The sequence below is a fragment of the Nicotiana tomentosiformis genome, chromosome 12, assembly GCF_000390325.3.
Source record: "Nicotiana tomentosiformis chromosome 12, ASM39032v3, whole genome shotgun sequence".
NCBI classification, from domain to species: Eukaryota; Viridiplantae; Streptophyta; class Magnoliopsida; order Solanales; family Solanaceae; genus Nicotiana; species Nicotiana tomentosiformis.
Genome location: NC_090823.1, coordinates 29,082,764 through 29,106,506, shown reverse-complemented (window position 1 = coordinate 29,106,506; position 23,743 = coordinate 29,082,764). Strand labels below are relative to the sequence as shown.

At 36.3% G+C, this 23,743-nt stretch overlaps 2 protein-coding genes across 2 annotated transcripts; one reads left to right on the top strand and one right to left on the bottom strand.

Moving 5' to 3' along the window:
* Positions 1-6,765: 6,765 nt before the first annotated feature.
* Positions 6,766-7,264, top strand: LOC138902405 (uncharacterized). Its single transcript, XM_070190271.1, has 2 exons — positions 6,766-6,809; positions 6,865-7,264. Exons 1-2 carry the CDS (start codon positions 6,766-6,768, stop codon positions 7,262-7,264), a joined length of 444 nt encoding a protein of 147 aa, XP_070046372.1.
* Positions 7,265-22,056: 14,792 nt separating this feature from the next.
* Positions 22,057-22,596, bottom strand: LOC138902404 (uncharacterized). The gene has a single exon (XM_070190270.1). The coding sequence runs from the start codon at positions 22,594-22,596 to the stop codon at positions 22,057-22,059; it is 540 nt and encodes a 179-aa protein (XP_070046371.1).
* Positions 22,597-23,743: the final 1,147 nt, after the last annotated feature.

Here is a 23,743-nt window from a genome sequence, read left to right as displayed (position 1 = left end):
AAATATTTCACAAATGCAAAATGAATATATCTGTAACGACCCGGCCAATCGTTTTAAAAGTTGTAGCCCCGTTTCCCTATTTACTACACATTCTGTATTGCATGACTGATATATGACTTGCCGGAGTAATTGATTTAGGTCCGGTGAGGTTTTGGAATGAATTGTAACACTTAGTTCCAAGTTTTAAAGCTTAAGTTCAACTAGTGACCGGATGTCGACTTATGTGCAAACGACCCCGGAATAAAATTTTGATGATTCCAACAGCTTCATATGGTGATTTCGGACTTAGGGGCATGTTCAGAATTTTATTTGGAAGACCGTAGTTAAATTAGGCTTGAAATGGCTAAAATAGGAATTTAAGTTTGGAAGTTTGACCGGGGAGTTGACTTTTTGATATCGGGATCGGAATCAAGTTCTGAAAATTTTCATAGCTCTGTTATATCATTTATGACTAGTATGCAATATTTGAGGTTAATCGGACTTGATTTGATAAGTTTCGACATCGAATGTAGAAGTTGAAAATTTTTTAGTTTCATTAAGCTTGAATTGGGGTGTGATTTATAATTTTAGTGTTATTTGATATGATTTGAGGTTTCAAATAAATTCGTATGATATTTTAGAACTTGTTGGTGTATTTGGTTGAGGTCCCGAGGGCCTCGGGTGAGTTTCGGATGGTTAACGGATCAAAAGTTGGACTTAAACAGCTGCTGCAATATTTTCTGCTGGAAATTCGGAGGCAGAAATCAAAGGCCGAAGACCGAGGCCTAGGATCGAGGCTGAGGATCGAAGGCCTAAGACCAAGGCCTAGTATCGAAGGCCGAAGATCGAGGCCCAGGATCGAAGGCCCAGGATCGAGGCCCAGGATCGAGGCTGAGGATCGAGGGCCGAGGGCAGTCTAGACAGAACTGTAAGTTATAAAGCAGGGGACTTCGTCCCTTTTTCATTTTTGACAAATTGGAGCTTGGGTAGAGGCGATTTTTGGGAGATTTTCAGAGAAAACATCGGGATAAGTGTTCTTAACTCAATTATGGTTAGATTACCCGAATCCATCATTTGTTTTCAGAATTTAATTAGTGTTTTGAGATTGAAATTTGAAATTTTTTTAGAAATCTCATTGAAATGAATTTTTGAGATTTCAGTGTTGATTCGGAGTCAGATTTGAGTGAAACTAGTATGGTTAGACTCATAATTGAATCGGTTGTCGGATTTTGTGAGTTTCACGGATTCCAAGATGTGGGCCCCACGGGCGATTTTTGAGTTAAATTCGAATTTTATTGAAAAATGTAGTATTTTCTTATGAAATTAATTCCTATAATTTTTGTTGACTGTATCGAATTATTTTGGCTAGATTTGAGCCATTCAAAGTTGGATAATCGAGAAAAATGCCTACTAGTGGATTAAATTGGAACAAGTCGAGGTAAGGGACTTGTCTAACTTTGTGTGGGAGAAATTTCCCCTGAGATTGGTATTAATGTGATAATTGTAATGTGTTGAATGTCGTGTACACGAGGTGACGAGTGTGTACATGGGCTAAATGTAAAAAACTCTAGTTTTTAAATTGTGTATATCTCTGTCACACATTAATTAAATTATTTTATCCGACTATATTCATCATCATTGATCTATATTATATTCCTAAATTTGCCTGACATTTTTTCTACTAATTGTTTTTACCTTTTAGTCGAAACTTTGCTTTATTTTATTCTGTGCATTATTTGAAGGTTGAATTTTATTAAATTAAATATTATTAAAAATAAAGTATTTTATATTTAATAATTGGATGTTAAGTCAAGATGTTAAATTTGTGGAAATATTATTTTTGCTGAATATTTTGTGAAGACTTTTATATTTATTGTGATTGAGCTGTGAGCTCCTTATTGTGGAAAAATATTCTGGTTGTTGATTTATTTTGGCAAGTTAAAATATTTGGGCACTTGAGGTGCAAATTGTGATATATTGTGATATTGATACGCATGCGGTGGTATAAAGTCTGAGTGTTAAAACGCATGCGGTGAGATAAGGGTGGCTTGATACGCGTGGCTAGTAGAAGAACTACTAGAAGTCATGCGGTGTGATAAGAGTGGCTAAAACATGGGATGCTATTTCGGAAAAAATATTTTCTTTATAATAAATTGTGAAGGCTCCCGCGGTAATATAAGAAAATGAGATATTGTGAATTTATTTTTGATTTGGGACTACGAGGCGGTACCTCGTGAGTGACCTTGTTGATTTTGATTTATGGCCATAGTTGTCTTTGATTATTGTTGTGATTTTCTTAAAGTTGAAAAGAATTCCGTTTTGTATTCCACGAGGTATTATTTACCATTATTTTGCGTAGTTAATTGGTGACATACTACGTACTTGATTCATTTCCATTGTCATTTTATTTTTATTATATTGTTAAGCATTTCACCTTGTCGTTTATTATTCGAGTAGGGCCTGACCTAACCTCGTCACTACTCTACCGAGGTTAGGCTTGGCACTTACTGGGTACCATTGTGGTGTACTCATACTACGCTTCTGCACATCATTTTGTGCAGATCCAGGTACATCTTACCAGCCCAGACATCAGTAAGCTACCTGTGTACGGAGACTACGAGGTATATCTGCCAGCGTCCGCAGATTCCGGAGTCCCCTTCTATTATTATTATGTTACTTCCTTATTTTCTTTAGACTCTGATATATAGAGACATTAAGGATAAATTCTTAGAAGTTTGTGACTTATTCCTATCGGGTTTTGGGAGTTGTAATTATGTGAATTGAAGATTTATTTATTTCATATTTCAATTGTTATTCCGCATTGATAGGCTTACCTAGTCTTAGAGACTAGGTGCCATCACGAAATCCTACGGAGGGAATTTGGGGTTGTAACAATATCAAAAATGAACAAGTGTGATGGAGAACTTGAAATACATAAAGAAGTTTGACTAGGTTATCAAGGTATATATTCATAACTGATTTAACTTATTATTATTTTATTATTATTTATAATTACATTACTTTATCTTTTGTCACAAATGTAACTGAGGAATCTGAGGTTTCATGGATACGATGTATACAAATATCTCACAAATGCGAAATGAATATTTAAAAAATGAACAATTACGACGGAGAACCGAAATATATAAAGAAGTTTTACCAAATCACCCGTTCAAGGAATGACCAAATATATTATGAATGTACAAGAGTTCTTTGTTTGGCATTATTCACAATCTCAAGAACACTACGAAAATTAAAGATTATTTTGTGTTATTATTTTGTTTGCATTTTTTTCTTTGCTATACTAACTTATATGCATGACTATTATGATTTTATTTTTGGTGATACATGACTATTATGATTATATGTATGTCTTTGTTTTTATATATAGAACAATATATAGATCCATATTTTCAAAAAATTTGTATTCATTGTTTTAGTATATGAAACCTAAACTAATAAATAATACATATAAATAATAATTAAAAGAAGAAAAACAGAAGGTAAGATTGAATACAATTGAATCATATGTGATACAAAATTTTAATTATGCTTATTGGCACGTTAAATACAATTGAAGCATGAGAATTACTTTTGAAAGTTTGGATATTTTATTGGCACGTTGACAATAAAAGTTAGAGGGTCAAGATGTGATTATTCATTATATTATATCGTGATTCTAATAAAATTTGTGTTTTAACTATTTTAACTAATAGTTATAACATAAACTAATGATGAAATAGCCACACATAGAAAATAATAAAATAATATATCAAAACCACAAAAAACATGTGAAAAGTTTTGATTTCGGGAAAAAGTTCTCATTATGAATGATATTGTAAATTAAATTGATGATATAAAAATAATAACAAAATTGATGCTAAATATAAATTATAAAAATGTCAATCTATTCTCTGTTATTAAAAGTTACATCTACTGTAATTAGATAAATGATTTTGAGAAAATATTACCAAATAGAAATTCATAAATTGAGTAAATTTCCATTCTTGGCCCACTTATTTAGACTATTATTTGTTGCAAGTAGAATTTAGTGTGAAGTTTATATATATATATATATATATATATATATATATATATATATATATATATATATTCACTAATCACTACAAAGAATTACCAAAGCTTTATGTTCTAGTGATAGCTTATGTTTTTAGAATTGTATAGGTCTGTTTTTTTCTCTTGTACTTGCTAGATAACTGGCTGTGTTATTTGTATATGGTTAAAATCGGGCGCACCCGATTTATTATTTGACCGAGACCGGGAGGTTGCATCGAAAGATGGTCTCGTAACGAAACAGACTAAATCACGAGGATAAGGTACCGAGTTCAGAATCGAGGTACCTGTCGAGATCGAGGCTAGTAGCGATCGAAGCCAAATGAGACAGACATCGAGCAAGATCGAAGATAGCACAATAACAGTAATGCGAGATATCCGTGACTGGTTGAGGATTATGGCATAAATCTCGGAACGGATCAAATCAGAAATGGTTAATTAACTAATGATGGAATTTTCTTCTATAATTAGAATTATACCATAAGTGGAATTCACCTACTATTTAAAGGGAGGTTCTAATCATTTGTAAGACACATTGTTCATAGATATCAAAGCAATATAATTTTCTTTCTCGTTTATACTATTGTTCATCAGCTTGTTATATTTTAATTGTTCTTACATCAACCAGTTCGAAGGTATCCAAACTCGAGGGCTAAGTTCCATTCTAACACAAGTTTGCTTTAATTTATAGTTCATTTCTGTTATTAATCTTCATATTTATCAATTGGTATTAAGTGAAATGACGTGTCCTTAGAACCACATTATAAGTTTAATTGTTATCCAATTTTAAGGGTAAACAGTTTGGCGCCCACCGTGGGGCGGCTAGGATAATAGTGATTTCTTAATACTGATTTCGATAACACACACTTCTTTACACTTGTTCTCGTAAGAATCTTTATTTTCAGGATAAACATGTCAAACTCACAAGCAGTGCCTACACATGGTGACAACAACCTCGGATTTCACGGGGAAAATGACAATATAGCCGCCCCAGGGATCGAGGTACCTCAGCTAACCTCGAGGGAGCACCAATTGAAAATCCCGTCGATGTCAGTTCACATGTCACCCTAAATGTAAATTTGGGCATTGATCCCGAAGGTAGCGTACGTAGGGAAGTTCGATCAGGTGGTCGAGGTGCGTAGGGCGGAGAAGATGGTGGAGTTAGCCTCCAATTGATATTCGAAATATTACAGGCTCAACAAGCCGCTATAGCATAACTACAAAATCAGCACCGAACACTGAGTAGGGTCTAACTAGAAGTCGTACACAGGACCGAGCCTGTGCCGGAAAGGTCGAACGCCAACGAATCGGGGACTGACCCCGCCATTATGAAAATGCTCGAGGAGCTCACTAAACGGATTGAATCGGGAGAAAAGAAAATCGAGGCAAATTACAAGAAAGTAGAGACATACAATTCCCGGGTTGACCAAATACCGAGGGCACCGCCGATTCTAAAGGGTATGGATTCAAAGAAATTCGTATAAAAGCCTTTCCCTCCAAGTGCGGCTCTGAAACCCATTCCGAAGAAATTCCGAACGCCATAAATTCCTAAGTACAATGGGACCACCGACCCTAATGAGCATGTCACTTCTTATACATGCGCAATAAAAGGGAATGACTTGGAAGACGATGAGATTGAATCTGTTATACTGAAGTAATTTGGAGAAACCTTGTCGAAAGGAGCAATGATATGGTACCACAATTTTCCGCCTAATTCAATCGTTTCCTTCGCCATGCTTGTAGAATCCTTCGTAAAGGCACATGCCAGAGTAATAAAGGTTGCGACTATGAAGTTGGACCTCTTCAAGGTGAAACAAAAAGACAACGAAATGTTGAGGGAATTCGTATCTTGGTTCCAGATGGAACGCATAGAACTATCATCGGTCACAAACGATTGGGTTGTTCAAGCCTTTACTCAAGGTTTGAACGAATGAAGTTCGGTGGCATCACGACAGTTAAAGCAGAATTTAATTAAATATCCACCGGTAACCTAGGCCGATGTACATAATCGCTACAAGTCAAAGATTAGGGTCGAGGATGATCAATTGGGGACCCCTTCCGATTCCGTTTATCCAAACAGGCCCGTCGGCAGAACTCAAAGGGATATCGACAGAGAACCCCGGTCGAACAGAGATCGGTATCAACCATACAATGCAGATCGTAAAAACAGCGGCCCAAGACACAATCCCATCCGAAATGATTAAAGGAACGATCGAGGACAGAGCTCTCGAGGGCTCATGAGCAAAAGTGGCTTCGATAAACATGCCAATCCCACATAGGCACCACGATTATCAGAATACAACTTCAGCATCGATGTATCAAGTATTGTGTCAGCCATTGGGAGAATCAAAGATACTAGATGGCCCAGAGCCCTACAAACCGATGCATCCCAAAGAAACCCCAATCAAATATGCAAATACCATGGTACACATGGTCATAGAACCGAAGACTGCAGACAACTAAGGGAAGAGGTGGCCCGTCTATTCAATGAGGGTCACCTTCTAGAATTCTTGAGCGATCGAGCTAAAAACCATTTCAGAGACATGGATGCAAACAGGAAAAATGAGCAGGAAGAACCAACACACGTGATTCACATGATCATTGGTGGGGTCGATATTCCACAAGGGCCCGTGTTCAAACGCACTAAAGTATCAATCATCAGGGAAAAACGAATTCGGGACTATGTGCAATAAGGCACTTTATCATTCAATAATGAGGAAGCAGAAGGGATCTCACAACCCCACAATGATGCTTTGGTAATCTCTATCCTTATGAATAAAATTTAGGTTAAACGTGTTTTAATTGATCCAGGAAGTCGGCCAATATTATTCGATCTAAGGTCATAGAGCAGCTTGGCCTACAAGATCAGATCGTACCCGCAGCTCAGATTCTCAATGGCTTCAACATGGCGAGTGAAACAACTAAAGGTCAAATCATCCTGCCAGTAAATATAGCCGGAACTATTCAAGAAACAAAGTTCCATTTGATGGAGGGTGATACGAGATACAACACACTACTCGTAAGACCCTGGATTCACAACATGAGGGCGGTCCTCTCAACCCTTCACCAAATGCTGAAGTTACCAACACCGGATGGAGTAAAAACGGTGTATGGGGAACAGCATGCTGCCAAAGAGATGTTCGCGGTCGACGAAGTAATACTGGTATCGGCGCTTTCATCAACAAAGGGATCAGAGTCCAAAGGAAAATAGGACGCTAAATAGCAACCACAACCACCAGCCTCGACTCAGTCAGAGAAGCAGGGAACAGGCGAGGAAGATGACTACTGGACCCCTCGATCCTTCTTAATCCCCGAGTATTCTGATGCCACCAAATCGACAGTCGAAGAGCTGGAGCAAGTCATACTGATCGAGCATTCCGATCGAAAGGTATACCTGGGTACGGGGTTAACCCCTAAGCTAAGGAAAAAACTCATTAAATTTCTTATCAATAATATGGATTGTTTTTCTTGGTCCCACCTAGATATGACAGGGATCCCGCCGGAGATCACTACACATCGACTGAGCTTGGACCCAAAGTTTCGCCCAGTAAAACAAAAGAGAAGGCCTCAGTCCAAGGTAAAACATGCATTCATCAAGGACGAGGTAGCCAAACTTCTCAAAATAGGATCCATTCGGGAAGTATAATATCCCGAATGGTTAGAAAACATAGTCGTAGTCCCAAAAAAGGGACATGAACTTAAAATGTGCGTAGACTATAAAGATTTAAACAAAGCATGTTCTAAAGACTCTTTTCCTCTGCCGAATATCGACCGCATGATCGATGCCACGACCGGCCACGAGATCCTTAGTTTTCTCGATACCTACTCCGGGTACAATCAAATACAAATGAACTCGGAGGATCAGGAAAAGACTTCGTTCATCACTAAGTACGACACCTATTGTTATAATGTAATGTCGTTTGGACTAAATAATGTTGGTGACACTTATCAACGCTTAGTAAATCAAATGCTCGAAGAACAAATAGGTAAATCAATGGAGGTTTATATTGACGATATGCTAGTTAAGTCCCTGCAAGCAGATGACCATTTGACACATTTGCAGGAGACCTTCGATATACTAAGGAAATACTACATGAAACTCAACCCGGAGAAATGTGCATTCGGGGTCAGCTCGGGCAAGTTCCTCAGCTTTATAGTGTCAAATCGGGGGATCGAAATCAACTCCGAAAAGATCAAGGTAATTAAAGACATCACAGTCGTGGACAATGTTAAGGCCGTACAAAGATTAACAGGGCGTGTAGCCGCCCTAGGCCGATTCATCTCGAGGTCTTCAGATAGAAGTCACAGGTTCTTCTCACTGCTCAAAAAGAAGAATAATTTTGCATGGACCCCGGAATGACAACAAGCATTGGAAGAATTAAAGCGGTACCTATCGAGCCCGCCACTGCTTCATACTCTGAAAGTGGACGAGCAACTCTACTTGTACTTACCAGTCTCGGAAATCGCGATAAGCGAGGTCCTAGTTCGATATCGAGCCCACCCGATTTTACTATTTGACCGAGACTGGAAAGTTGCATCGAAGGATGGCCTCATAACGGAACAAACTAAATCACGAGGATAAGGTATCGAGTTTAGAATCGAAGTACCTGTCGAGATCGAGGCTAGTAGCGATCAAAGCCAAATGAGACAGACATCGAGCAAGATCGAAGATAGCACAATAACAGAAAGGCGAGATATCCGTGACTGGTCGAGGATCATGGCGTAAATCTCGGAACGGATCAAATAAGAAACGGTTAATTAGCTAATCATGGAATTTCCTTCTGTAATTAGAATTATACCATAAGTAAAATTCCTCTACTATTTAAAGGGGGGTTCTAATCATTTGTAAGACACGTTGTTCACAGATATCAAAGCAATATAATTCTCTTTCTCGTTTATACTATTGTTCATCAGCTTGTTATATTTTAATTATTTTTACATCAACCATTTTGAGGGTATCCAAACTCGAGGGCTGAGTTCCATTCTAACACTGGTTTTCTTTACTTTATAGTTCATTTATGTTATTAATCTTCATATTTATTAATTGGTATTAAGTGAAATTACATGTCCTTAGAACCACATTATAAGTTTAGTTGTTATCCAATTTTAAGGGTAAACATTATTAATCTAGCTATGGTTTTGTAAGGTTTTCAAAGGTAATTAATACAAAAGTTAGTTACCTAAAAAAAAGAATTACCAAAACCAAGCTAAGGTTGCAGATTATCTATGGGATCCTATTAAAATTTCTAGATCAAAGCAAAAAATATCCCATCTAATATTTATGGACAATCTAATACTTTTTGCTAAAGCAAAAAAAAAATAACAAAAGTTTAATGTCATTATGGACACACTAAATTACTTTGATAATATCAGATAACAAAATAAATTTTAACAAAGTCAAAATCTTTTCTCTAATTACGGGCAAAAATCAAAAAAAAAAAAAAAAAGACCTGGAGATTTATCTAAAACAAAGAAGGATTTCGGGGACAAATCTTAGCCTTAAAATCTCTCTAAAAAAATTGGAGCTGACACATCACAGAAATTAGGGGGAAAGGGGTAATAATAAGTCACAGAAGAGATTACTCTTTGGGTGTTGCTACAACAAAAAATTGATTGCATGATAAATGGACACCAAATTCCGTCCCCCTAGAAGAAGCTTAAAATGCCTACCTAGTTGAAATTAATACTAACGGATTTTTACATGAATAGCCTGTCTATTTTAGTGTTTATTTTTTTAGTTGGTATATAACAATAACAACAACAACAACAAAATACCCAATGTTAATCGGTATACATAAATTATATATTATTATATACATATTATTCATCAGCCGACTATTTTTAGTTTAAACGGTTAAATGAGTGGCTATTTACTAATGATATATAACATTTAAAAAAAACTATTAAATTTTTTAAAACAAATATAATTTTTTTTAATGAGTATGATTGGTTTCGTCAAAAATAGATATACATAATTTGAGAAAGATTGCATGTGAATTGGACTAGTTTGAAGATGAAATTTGTAGTTGAAATTTAGTTGAAAATTTTCTTTGCACCACACACACACACACACATATATATATATATACACACATACACATGAGATACATGGGATACATATGAAATATATAAGAGACATACATAAGATACACAATTATATCTGCATAAATTTTATCTTCTTCCTTCGAACCGTAGCTCAAAATTCAACTCAAATTTCCACAAAATCACCCAAAATTGAGATTCTAATTCCTTAAGATATATACAGTTTACTCCAACAATTACCACTTGAAATATATTGCAATATTAAAAACCAAAATTTTCAAACTCAAGCTTAAGCGAGCTTCAATAATTATAAAATGAGTTTTATAAAAAGAAATTATTACCATGAAACACGACCTTTCATCCTCTTAATTAGATCATGCTATCATTTGTAAGTTTTCGTTGGCGTTCCTGACCTATTTTCCAATTGAGTTAAGGTTATGGTCAAGCTGCATTTTTTAACTATCAGAAATTATATACGAGTACAGGCCTGACACTTTAAAATAAGATGCGTATTCAGCAGTATAAAAACGTTTTTGCTATAATCACAAAAATGACTATTACTGTTGGTGACAATTTGAGTATTGCAAAGTCAATTACTTCCATTATTTGCGGGAACATTCTTGAGCTAATATTCCGGTTTAAATTACTAGCTAACATTCTTGAGCTAGCTAGCATTCTATATTTGTATCTATAGACAGATCCATTTATAGAAATTATGACAATTAAATTGTTTAGATTAGTGTAGCTGGTTCACTGTAAATGTGAGTCATAAAGAAAAGTAAGGACAACGAAGCCATGAAATAAAGAGAAAGAAGCTTTAGCCACTTGTAATAAAAAGAGAATTTACGGCCGAGAAGAGCTGTTTGGGTGCAGCAGAATTTTCAAATCTATTTAGTATGGAGATGTTGGCTAATAATAATAACATTTTATGGGTTAGGTTAATGTTGATAGTTTTTTGCTCTGAGCTGTCAAACTAGATAATTTTATCATGGAATAATATGCTATGTATGCGTTAGACCTTTCAAATTCACTGCTAATTTACGAGTCAAATTAATGCGAACCTCTCTTACAATATTTATTTCATCAAAAAGGATATGAGAAGCACATTAACTACTCTATTAAGCAGGGTCAACCATTCCTGTTTTTTTTTTATTATTATTTAAAAACCATTCATATCATATATTTGAAAATTAAGACGTTATAGGTTATTATATCTCATAATAATATTAATAATATTACATTGTTTATATACATGTAAAATTTACTAGATATTTTATTTTTTATGAGTTTCTTTAATTTTTTAAAATATATCAAATTTTTAATGTAATTTCTATTTTTATGTTATTATGATGTTTTATTAATTTATATATGAGAAACATGGACCTTTGATGCACCTAAAACTAGGCGAACGTTCAACTATTGTCATATCATCTTATAAGATGCTGAAAGAAGTAATGAAAACAAGCGATACCGCATTTGCATATAGGCCGGAAATGCTTGTCTCGAAGACCGTTACATACAATAATAGAGACATTATCTTTGCTCCCTATGGTGATTACTGGAAACAAATGCGCAAATTTTGCACGTTAGAGCTCTTAAGTCCGAAAAGGGTTCACTCGACTTATCCTCTAATGGAGGAAGAGATTTTGCTTAGTTACATCCATTAAGGCATCGGCTGCAGGTGAATGTCTTAACACGCTCACTTGTGCTATTATTTGCAAAGCTTCAGTTGGAATGGCCTGTAACAATTCGGGCTCTTTGATTTTTGCAATAAAAGGAATAGCAACTCTCGCAGGAATTTTCAATATCTTAGATTTGTTCCCGTCCCTCAAGTTTCTTGAGTTCACCATAGGATCCAAGCAAAAGCTAGTTAAAACACTACTAAAAACAGTTGTTTACCAATGTAATTTTCAATGAATTGCCTAATAATTTATTCATATTAATTAACGATATTGCTAATATAATTTTACTTACTTTAGTTGTCAATTTAAGATAATTAAACAATCACCAATATTTGTCACGTATACCAATAATAAACTTTTACCTAGTATGTAATTATCAATGTATAAGCTAATCAATTATTAATATTACTTAACGATACCACTAATAAACCTCTACATGCTTTAATTATTAATTTAGAGATAAACAATCACTAACATTTTTCACAAATAGCATTAATACACTTTCATTTAACGTATAATTATCAATGTATAGGCTAATCAATCACTAACATCACCTATATTAGGATGCCACTAGTTCACTAATACTTAGTGTTATTATCAATGTATATAGGTTAATCAATCACCAACATTAGTTACAGATATATTATTAATACACTTATACTTCGTGTAATATGAATCTACGAGCTAAATACAACTAATACACTTTTACTTAGTATATTATCAATGTGTATGATAATCAATTGTTAACATTACTTATGGACACCGTTAATATACTTCTACTTACAGTAATTATTAATTTATAAGATAAATCATCACTAATATTTCTTACGAAAACGACTAATACACTTCTTCTTAGTTTGTAATTATTAATGTATAGGGTAATCAATGTAGTTAAGGATACTGCAAATTCACTTTTACTTTATGTAATTACAAATTACTAAGCTGATTACCACTAATATCTTTTTAAGTAGTGTGATTACCATGAATACAGTTTCACTTAGTGTAATTTTTAATAAATAGGCTAATCAACCACTAAGATAATTAAGTAAATACTTACCGAGGGACTTACCGACGGCCTTCCTCGCTATTGTATAATAAAAAATACAAAATAATAATGTATAAGATTATATATTTAAATTACCGACGGAAGTCCATCGGTACCGTAAGAACATAATTCAAAATATTATATAAATGCAACAGCGATTGAGTCCGTCGATAACTTTATTTTCTTTTTCATTGATTTTTTTAAATACATCGAGAGACACCGTCGGTACCTAAAAAAATAATTCAAAAATATAAATACAAAATGTTGCGAGAGAGTCTGCCGGTAATTTACCGACGGAATGCATCGGTACAGCCAACTAAATTTTGACCGGTCAAAGTATCATTATTTATCCAGAGTTGTCCGTCGGTACTTTTTTAAAAAAATTAGAAATTAAAAAGTTCAAAAGTACCGAGGGACTCCGACGGAAACTCCCTCGGAATAGCGACGGAAAAATGTATGTCGGTACTGTTGCGCCGGTAAACAGTTGTTTTTTAGTAGTGAAATCCATCAAGAATGTGATCTCCTTCTTGAAGAAAATTTTCGTGAACACGAAGCTAGCGTAGAAAGAAATAACAATGAGCCCCTTGATCAAGAAGATATTTTGCACCTTCTTTTAAGGCTTAAAGACAAGGAGAGCCACAACTTTAAGATCCCTTTAACAAGAGATAACATCAAAGCTATAGTCTTGGTAAGTAATAATACCTAGATCTTCATGTCAATCTCTTCCCCCTTTTCTTCTTCTTAAAAAAGTACTTATTATTTATTTTTGACTACAAATGAACCCTAAAATTGCCTATCAATTGGGCACCAACAGGACATGTTCGCTGCCGGAACTGTGACATCAGCAACTACACTTGAATGGGCCATGTCTGAAATAATGAAGAATCCAACTATCATGAAAAACATGCAAGCTGAAGTCAGAATCTGAAGTACTTGAAATTAGTTGTCAAGGAAACTCTAAGGCTTCATCCTCCTGGTCCATTGTCTTTACCTTGGGAATCAATAGAGCAATGTGAGGTTAATGGGTACATCATACCTAATAAAACTATAGCCCTAGTGAATATGTGGGAAATTTGAGCCCGAGAGGTTCAATATTCTTGTTGATGATATCAAAGAATCAATTCCTTTTGAGTTCTTGGGATTTGGATTTGGAAAAAGAGTTTGTCCAGGAATATCATTTGGTACAGCAACCCTTGAGCTAACTCTAGCTAGATTACTGTACCATTTTGACTGGAAACTTCCTAATGGTATGAATTCAGAGGAATTAGTATAACCTTATACCTACCCTGGGATAGAGAGGCTGTTTCCAAATGACCCTCGGCATCCTTCCCTCCAAGAACTCCCCACCTTGCTCTTGAGGTGACTCGAACTCACAACCTCTTGGTTGGAAGTGGAGGGTGCTTACCATCAGAGCAACCCACCTTGTCGACATAATAAACTGCAATTTTATTATATAAGGGTTGTGCATGTAATATTATCTTTGTTTTATGGAATTTTCCTTTCTGATATAGTATTTTCTTAGTTATTGTCTACAAAGGGAAGGATCAATGTTCTTGGGAGTCTTCTAATTGATGTAATCAGGAATGGATATTATGGACTGGTGACTCATAATTCATAGTTCACTTACTTTTTTTTGACTATTTATTTTCTTTTTCCAAATAAAAAAAATAAGGGCTAAAATTTTCTCATGACGCACCTATGCATTCCTAAAACTGTAGTCCCACGTAACAAATTCACAATGTAATCCTTAAGAGAGTATTGTTTAGGAGGGAGAATTATTCTCTTCATATTTTTATAGTCTCTTTTATATGGCGAATTGTTCATATGTAGGTCAATTGACTAAACCAAGTTAATTATTATATATTTTTCAAAAAAAAAATACTTCACCAAAATGCAGAAATATATTCGCTTTATCTCAGACTAATGGGTGAAAATCATAGTTTTCCTCTAACATTGCTTTAAAAATCAGATATTTCCTCCAACTTCAAGGAATAGAAATTCTCCTCATCCTATTTTATGCGATATCTAATTTTCCTTGACCGTCACGACCCAAATTTTATCAAGTAGTGATAGAACCAAACCCACCTACTAGGCGAACCTACCAACATAAAACACAACCCAAACTGAAGATCATTTAATAAATAATAAAATAAGAATGCAAAGTTTAATACAAACTACCCCAAGAACTTGTGGTATAAATCATGAGCAACTAAGAATAGCAATTCAACACTAATTTGATAAAATACACTATCTCTTTGAATATATATATATATATATATATATATATATATATACAAGATCCTAGTATACCATGAACAAATGGCAGCTGATAACTGAAATGCTGATATGTCTTCAATACTAGCTCTTGAACTCCACAATAGCTCAACTCTAAAATTTGCACACAACGTGGAGAAGTTTAGTATGAGTATAACCGACTCCTATAGCACCCGAAAATTTGTTCAAATGTTTAAGGCCTCATTAGGAGGTCATTAGCACTAAGCATATAATTTGTACGCTAACAACAACTATGTTTATGGATAAATCTATTTGGGTATGTGGACATGTATTGAACATGATTTGAAAGGTTATAATGATGTTTATAAGTGGGGAGAAGTATATTGGAACAAGTTAGAATTGTTGAAGAAAAAAAGACGCCCGAAGTCGCATATGACCTATTTTCAAATGATCATATCTCCATGTCTATGACAAGTTACGTTGTGGATAGCTATCAAATTAAAGTTCTTTGAGTCTAGTTTCCAATGGTTTAAATCGTTCACCATTTAAACTTTTGTACAAAAGTTATGACAACTTTACTAGCATTCTCCAACATACGCGCCCGCGCACCTGAAGAAGTTGGTTGCCCCAAGTGCACGCCCTGATGCGTGGCAGTGCACCTAGAAAGGTTATATATGCTCCCTAGGTCGGGGAAAAATGATTTGGGGTCAAATTTTAGGAGTTCATTGGGGCTTTGAAGAGGATTTAGATCAAGGCTTCACTTGATCATACAAGGTGAGTTTTTATTCAAGTTTTATGTTAATTCAGGTTGATTAACACTAATAGTAAGAAGATTCAACCATGAAATTTGTTAGATTCTTTCAAATACTCCAAGAATACAAAAATAAAAATATTTAAAATTTATCTTCAAGAGGTAATCCCACTACTCAATGTTCATCTATTATATGTAAATAAGTATATAGAAGGTGATTTAGAGTAAACTCATAGTTTGGTTGAGTTGAGAGATGAACCCTAAAAATGGGTATTATGAATAAGATTGACTAGTGGGTAGAGATGATAAATAGTGTTTATTTGATAAAAATAAGCTAAATAATATTCTTTATAATTTTGTGAGAAATTCAATTATCGAATATCGTATTGTTGAGTATGGAATGAGAGATTTAGAGTTTTAAACTCAAGAACCGACTTTTATGGTGGGAATATCAATTTTTACCAGACTTGTAAAGTAAGATATACGTGTTGAACACTTAGTTGACTTGGTTGGTGTTAGCGTTATGTATCGTTGATGAATATGAGTTGTTAGGTAGATATAGACTTGTTAGCTATGTTTGAGAGTTCTAAATGAATTGGAGCCTTATATTACTATTTGGAGCTTAGAATTAAGATAATTTGATTAATACTTACTCTACTTAACCGATCTCATGTACTCACCAAGTACTATAACTAACCTCAGCGAGGTAATAGATGCAAGAATTATCAATGATACTCGCTAATAACCTGCTCAGTTCATGAATTTCCACAAGTACACAACAATAATATCATCAAATCAGGAAAACACATATAAAGTCACCTCGGTGCACAAGAGATAATATGCTAAACTCTATATTAGTTAAAAATTCAGCATATAGAGGAGATATGCTCATAAAACAAGTATACATCCAAAAAAATTAGCAAGTAGAGAAAATGCAATAACCGAATCAAACACTGATCAATTTTTCCCATACTGTGTGTACATCATTGAGAGAGAAACATGAGAGGGTGACCCTATGGGGGTAAATCCTCATCCACAAGCTGCACGAACAACTCACGTTCCATAAATAACAACCACACGGACAAATCACATGCTATATATAACAACTGCACAGACAACTCACGTGCCATATATATATATCAATCGCATGGATAATTCATGTGCTATCATAGCTCAGCCACACGGACAACTTACATGCTATCATATCTCGGATATACACGGAGATGTCACGTGCTATCATATCTCAACAACAGGGACAACTCACATGCTATTATATCTCAACCGCACGGACAACTCACGTGCTACCAATCCAGTCCATATCACATAGAAAGTAGATATATAACATTACATGTACATGAACAATGAATATCAAATTACATACTCATGGACAGGTATAAGTGACATGCTAAGGTGTGTTCATGTGCAAAGTGTGCTACCATAGCTCAATTAGGCAATTATATCACTAAAATAGTATTTATCATGTTTAATCAAGATATTAAATCATATGTTACCTCAAACATGGTTCAAATAGCTTACAAAGGGGTATAAACATAAGAAACATAATAACATGAAGCTTAGCAATCAATTCAAGGCATATCATAGCCTAAGTACTACCCCGAGCATGAATAATATCCCAGTACACACACATGGGCTCAACTCCTTACATGTGCGCTACCCATAGAACGTAGCCATCACTAACAACTCAGATATCTAGTGCCTCAACCAAGTTTAGGTAAAATACTTACCTCAAGCAAGCCAAATCAATACTCTAGAAATCTCTTTCCGCGTGAATCAACCTCTGGACTGCTCGAATCTAGCCAAAATAACTTAATAATATCAATAAAAGCCATAGGAAACAACCCCAAACAATAAATCTATGATCTTGATATAAATACACAAAGTCAACCCCGGGCTCGCACCCCGAAACCAACAAAACTGACATATCCCGAACACCCATATCAATAAGTCTAAATATATATGTTTCATCCAAACCAGCCCTTAAATTGACCCTTAAATCATCAATTTTTACTTTATAAAAGGTTTGCCATAATCCGCAATGTTTCTCACTTCGATTCACCAATCAAACGCTAAAATTAATATTGGAATCATGACTAATAAACAAATTGGAGTAAACAATACTGACCCCAATACAAATCGTGAAAATTCCCTAAAATATCACCGAAATCCGAGCTCCCATTCTCAAAGTGTGATAGAATAACTCAAACCCTCGAAATAGAGTACTTAAGGGTCTACCCAGGCATATGCATCGCGATCGCGAGACCTATATCGCGATTGCGGAAGCCAAAAACTCATCAGCACAAAACTTCCCTCCACGAACGCGAAGCCTTCATGCGAATACGACCCCTACACTAGACATGCTTACCTGAATACAACCTACCATGTGCGATTGCGTGGTCAAATCTCTGGCCTTATTACATGCCTTCACGAACGTGACACCTGAGCGCAAACGCGAAACATCACATCCCAGAGCTTCGTGAATGCGACGTGTCCCACGCGACCGCGAAGGGTAAAACCTTGCCGGCCTAAATTTCCACTCCGCAATCACGAGCCTCTATTCACAATCGCGATGAAGAACCTCTGCACCAGAAATCAGCAGTCCAAAACAAAGGAAAATGATCCGAAACCACTCCAAAATACAGTCGGGGCACCCAGAACCCTATCCATCATACCAACCAATCCCAAAATATAACACGGTCCTACTCGAGGATTCAAATAACACAAAATAACATCAAAATCATAAATCTCACCTCAATTCAAACTTAATGAACTAATTCAAATTTTCGAATTCAAAACTTATGCCAAACATGCCTATAAACTCAAAATATTCTCAAATTTTATATACAAGTCCCAAATGACATAACAGGTCTATTCTAATTGTCGAAAACATAATACGAACCCGGTATCATAAAAGTCAACTCCCGGTCAAACCTATGAACCTTTCAAACCTTCAAGTTACCAACTTTTGCCAAATGGAACCAAATCTATCTAGGAACCTCCAAATCAAAATTTGAACATACACCTAAGTCATAAATCACCATCCGGACCTAATGAAACTATCAAAACTCCAATCTGAGATCAAAGATACAAAAGTCAAATTTGGTCAACACTTCCAACTTAAGCTTCCAAACTAGGAACTAAGTGTTCCAATTCGATCCAAAACCTCCATGAAACAAAACCAACCATACCCGCAAATCACATTGCAACAAATACACCTACGACGAGCATCAAATAGGGGAAACAGGACTAAAATACATAAAATGACCGATAGTGTCACGACCCAATTCCCGCTATAGGCCGTGATGGTGCCCAATATCGTTGGTAGGCAAGCCAACGGTGAACTAATCCATTTAATTATTCATTTTATCACTTTTAAAATCATAAATTTTATTCAACAAAAAAAACTAAGTATATAAGGCTATGGTGATATAAAGCATAAATAAAACATAAGAGTGAAATGATGATATTAATATGCAAAAATCCATAACCATCTACTAGTAACTCCCAAAACCCGATGTCACAGGTGTACGAGTAATCTAGTAGAATATACAAAACTCATATAGCTAGTGTCTGAGATAAAATAGATAGAAATAATAAATACAACAAGGAGGAGACTTCGGGTGCTGCAGAACGGCGTATGGGAAGAAGCTCACCACTAGGTCTCCGGGTAACGGGGATGCGCGCCTGGATGGCCACCAGATGTACCTGCCTCAGAACCTGCACAATTAGTGCAGAAGTGTAGCGTGAGTACCTAAATAATATGTACCCAATAAGTATCTAGTCTAACCTCAAAGAAGTAGTGACGAGGGATTGGCATCGACACTTACTAGAGGTCAATAAATAAAATACAAGAATTATAGATAGACATGAAATACAACCGCAACAATAGAATAAGAAGTAATAAATAAGTGATTCATTATCAAAGTACCAATCTAAAATCTCCGAATATCACATGCCAATTTCAACAACTATAGGACATCAAGTAGTTACAAATTCTCAAGTCATGAAGGAAATATCAAGTATAATCAGACTTCTAGTATCATCGCACATGAAATATGCTGAGGTCGTACGTCCTGATCCATAATAATCGTGTACATACACTACGGAGGTCATACGGTCCGATTAATATATGCATCTCATTATATATAAATATTGTCGAGGCGTTCAGCACGATCCACGTGAATTGAGAAACTCTTCGAACTACGGGACATACGTTTACAACACCAAGATAGGCACATAAAAGAGCATACATTTTCTATCAACAATCGAATATTCCGCCAAAACTCAAGTAACGAAGCTTGGTCTAACATAATCTCTAATCAAATTTCACTTATTAATACAAGTAATTAAACTAACAAGCTGGGTTTAAATAATACAAATATTACTTGATAAAGTCCTATATCTACCCGGACATAACATGATTTTAGCTATGTACGGTTCGTGCGTACATAGCACCCTCAATTATTAACAAATAACAATTTAAAAACCTATGGGGTTAATTCCCTCTTACAAGGTAAGGCAAGAGACTTACCTCACTCTCAAGTTCACTACCCGACTCGTCAACCACACTAATCGCCTCAAATCGATGCCGAGCAATCCGAAACTACCCAAAGGTCATACAAACTAATCAATATAAGCTCAAAAATTCATAATTTAACTATTAAAGTAATTACCCAATCTAATTTGAAAAATTCCTAAAAGTCACCCCCGGACCCACGTGCCCGGATTCCTAAATTTTTATAGATAAATATTACCCATAACCTTACGAACTAAAATATATAATTTATACTCAATTTCATAATCATTTTTGTGGTCTAATCCCATTTTTACCAAAACCTAGGTTTTTCATCATAATACCATAATTTCTATGTTAACATCTACCCATAATCTATGTATTAAACTTACATTATGTAGGAATAACTTATCTTGCAATGCTAGGTGAAAATCCCTCTCCAAGGAGCTCTAAAATTGGACAAGAGTTGAGAGAAATGAAGAAAATGAGCCTAAGTCCCGTGTTTTAAAAATGCTTCTGCCTAGTGATCTTTCTTTGAGATCGCGACAATGCCCTCGCGATCGCGAAGGCAAAATTGCCCAAGCCCAGAAAATGTCCTTCGCGAACGCGACAGGAGACTCGCGATCACGAAGGCTTGTCCAACCTAAAATTCACGAACGCGGTCCACACTTCACGAGTGAGAAGAGCAATGGCCAGCTAACCTTAGGCCCACCCCCCCTTTTATGCGAACACGTGACACTCATTGCGAACGCGAAGGTCACATGTCCTAAACCATCGCGAACGTGACCAAGTGATCGCGAACGCGAAGAACAAAACAACCCTGCCCCAAATCCTTCATCGCGAATGCGAGACTCCCTCTGTGTTCACGAAAAAGGAAACCAGTAGCAGAAAATATGCTATTTTGGACTTAACTCCGGGTGGTCCAAAGCACACCCATGCCACCCGAGACACCGTTCAAATACACCAACAAGTCCACAAATATAATACGGGCCTGCTCAAATCCTCGGAACACATAAAACAACATCAAAACTATTAATCGCACCCTAAAACCAAATTAATCAACTTATAAACTTCAAACTTCTTCAACTAGCTCCGAAAGCAGCGAATAATACTTAGACAACTCGAAAAGATGCCAAATTTTGCGCACAAGTCATAAATCACCATACAAACCTATTCTTAGGCTCAAAATCCCAAACGGACATCGATAAAACCAAAGTCTGCTTTAAACCAAATCTAAGAAACTCTAAAACCTTCAAGGCGCCAACTTTCAACACTAAGCGCCGAAATGCTCGTAGATCACCTAAAAATCGATTCGAACACTCCCAAGTCCAAAATTATCATACAAACTTATCAAAACCATCAAATCCCAGTTCCGAGGTCGTTTACTCAAAATGTTAACTCAAGTCAAACGTGGCTACCTTAGGCCCTTATTAAGGAACTAAGTGTTCCAAATTCAACCTGAACCCTTCCAAAACCAAATCAATCATCGCCGTAAGTCATAAAATAGTAAAAGCAGATATGTGAAGTCTTAAATAGGAGAACGCGGATCTAGAAAGTGAAACGACTTGTCAGGTCATTACATCCTCCACCTCTTAAACAAATGTTCTTCCTCGAATGAGTCTTTAATTATACCTAGAGTGATGAATAAGTGTGAATATCTGCTCTGCATGTCCTCCTCGGTCTCCCAATTCGCCTCCTCAACTGGTTGACCCCTCCACTAGACCTTTACTGATGAAATCTTCTTAGACTTCAACTGGCAGACCTTCCTGGCAACAATAGCATTTGGCTCATCCTCATACTCCAAGCTCTCATCTACCTGAACTGTGCTGTAATGTAACACATGTGACATGTCGGCATGGTACTTCCGGAGCATAGACATGTGGAAAACCGAATGAACTCCCGATAGACTGGGAGGCAAAGAAAGCTTGTAAGCATCCTCTCTAACTTGCTCTAACACCTCAAATGGACCAATGAACCTCGAACTCAGCTTGCCCTTCTTTCCGAACCTCATGATACCCTTCATCAGCTGGACTTTCGAAAGAACCTTCTCGCTCACCATAAATGATAAATCACACGCCTTCTTATCTACGTAACTCTTCTTTCTGGAGTGAGCTGTGTGAAGTCGCTCCTGAATCAACTTTACCTTATCTAAGGCATTCTTTACCAAATTAGTACCATAAAACCTGACCTCGTCGGACTCAAACCAGCCGATGTGGGAACGACATCGCCGACCATATAAAGCCTCAAATGAAGCCATCTCGATGCTGGACTGATAAATGTTGTTATAAGCAAACTTGGCCAAAGGTAAGAATCGATCCCACTGCCCTCTAAAGTCAATCACACATGCTTTGAGCATATCCTCTAGAATCTAAATGGTCCGCTCCGACTGCCCGTCAGTCTGCGGATGAAAAGCGATGCTAAGATCTACCCGGGTACCCAACTCACTTTGTACCGCTCTCCAGAAATATGAGGTGAACTGAGGGACTCTATCTGAAATGATAGAAATAGGCACACCATGCAATCGGACAATCTCATGGATATAAATCTGGGCCAACCTCTCTGAAGAGTAAGTAGTCACTACTAGAATGAAGTGCGCCAACTTGGTCAGTCTGTCGACAATGATCCAACTGACATCAAATTTCCTCAATGTCTGCGGCAACCTAACAACAAGTCCATAGTGATGTGCTCGCACTTTCACTCCATTATAGCCATCTGCTAAAGTGAACCACCCGACCTCTGGTGCTCACACTTAACCTGCTGGCAATTTAGACATCTCGCCACATACTCAACTATGTCCTTCTTCATCCACCGCCAGCAGAAATGCTAACTTAGGTCACGATACATCTTCGTAGTACTTGGATGAATAGAATATCGTGAACTGTGCGTCTCCTCTAGAATCGTCTCCCTCAGGCCATCAACATTAAGAACACATAGGCGACCCTACAGTTGCAGAACACCATCATCACCGATAGTAACCTCCTTGGCACCACCCTGTAGCATTATCTCTCTAATAATCAGCAAGTGCAGATAATCGTATTGTCGAGCCTTATTCCGCTCAAATAAAGAAGACTGAGCCACAACACATGCAAGAACTCGACTAGGCTCTGAAATATCCAATCTCACAAGTTTATTAGCTAAGGACTAAATGTCCAAAACCAATGGCCTATTCTCTGTCGGAATGAATGCTAAACTACACATACTCTCAGCCTTTTTGCTCAAGGCATCCGCTACCACATTCACCTTGCCCGGATGATAGAGGATAGTAATATCATAATCATAATCCTTCAGTAACTCAAGCCACCTGTGTTGCCTCAGATTAAGATCCCTTTTCTTAAAACAATGCTGCAAACTGCGGTGATCGGTGTAAACCTTGCATGACACCCCATAAAGATAATGCCTCTAGA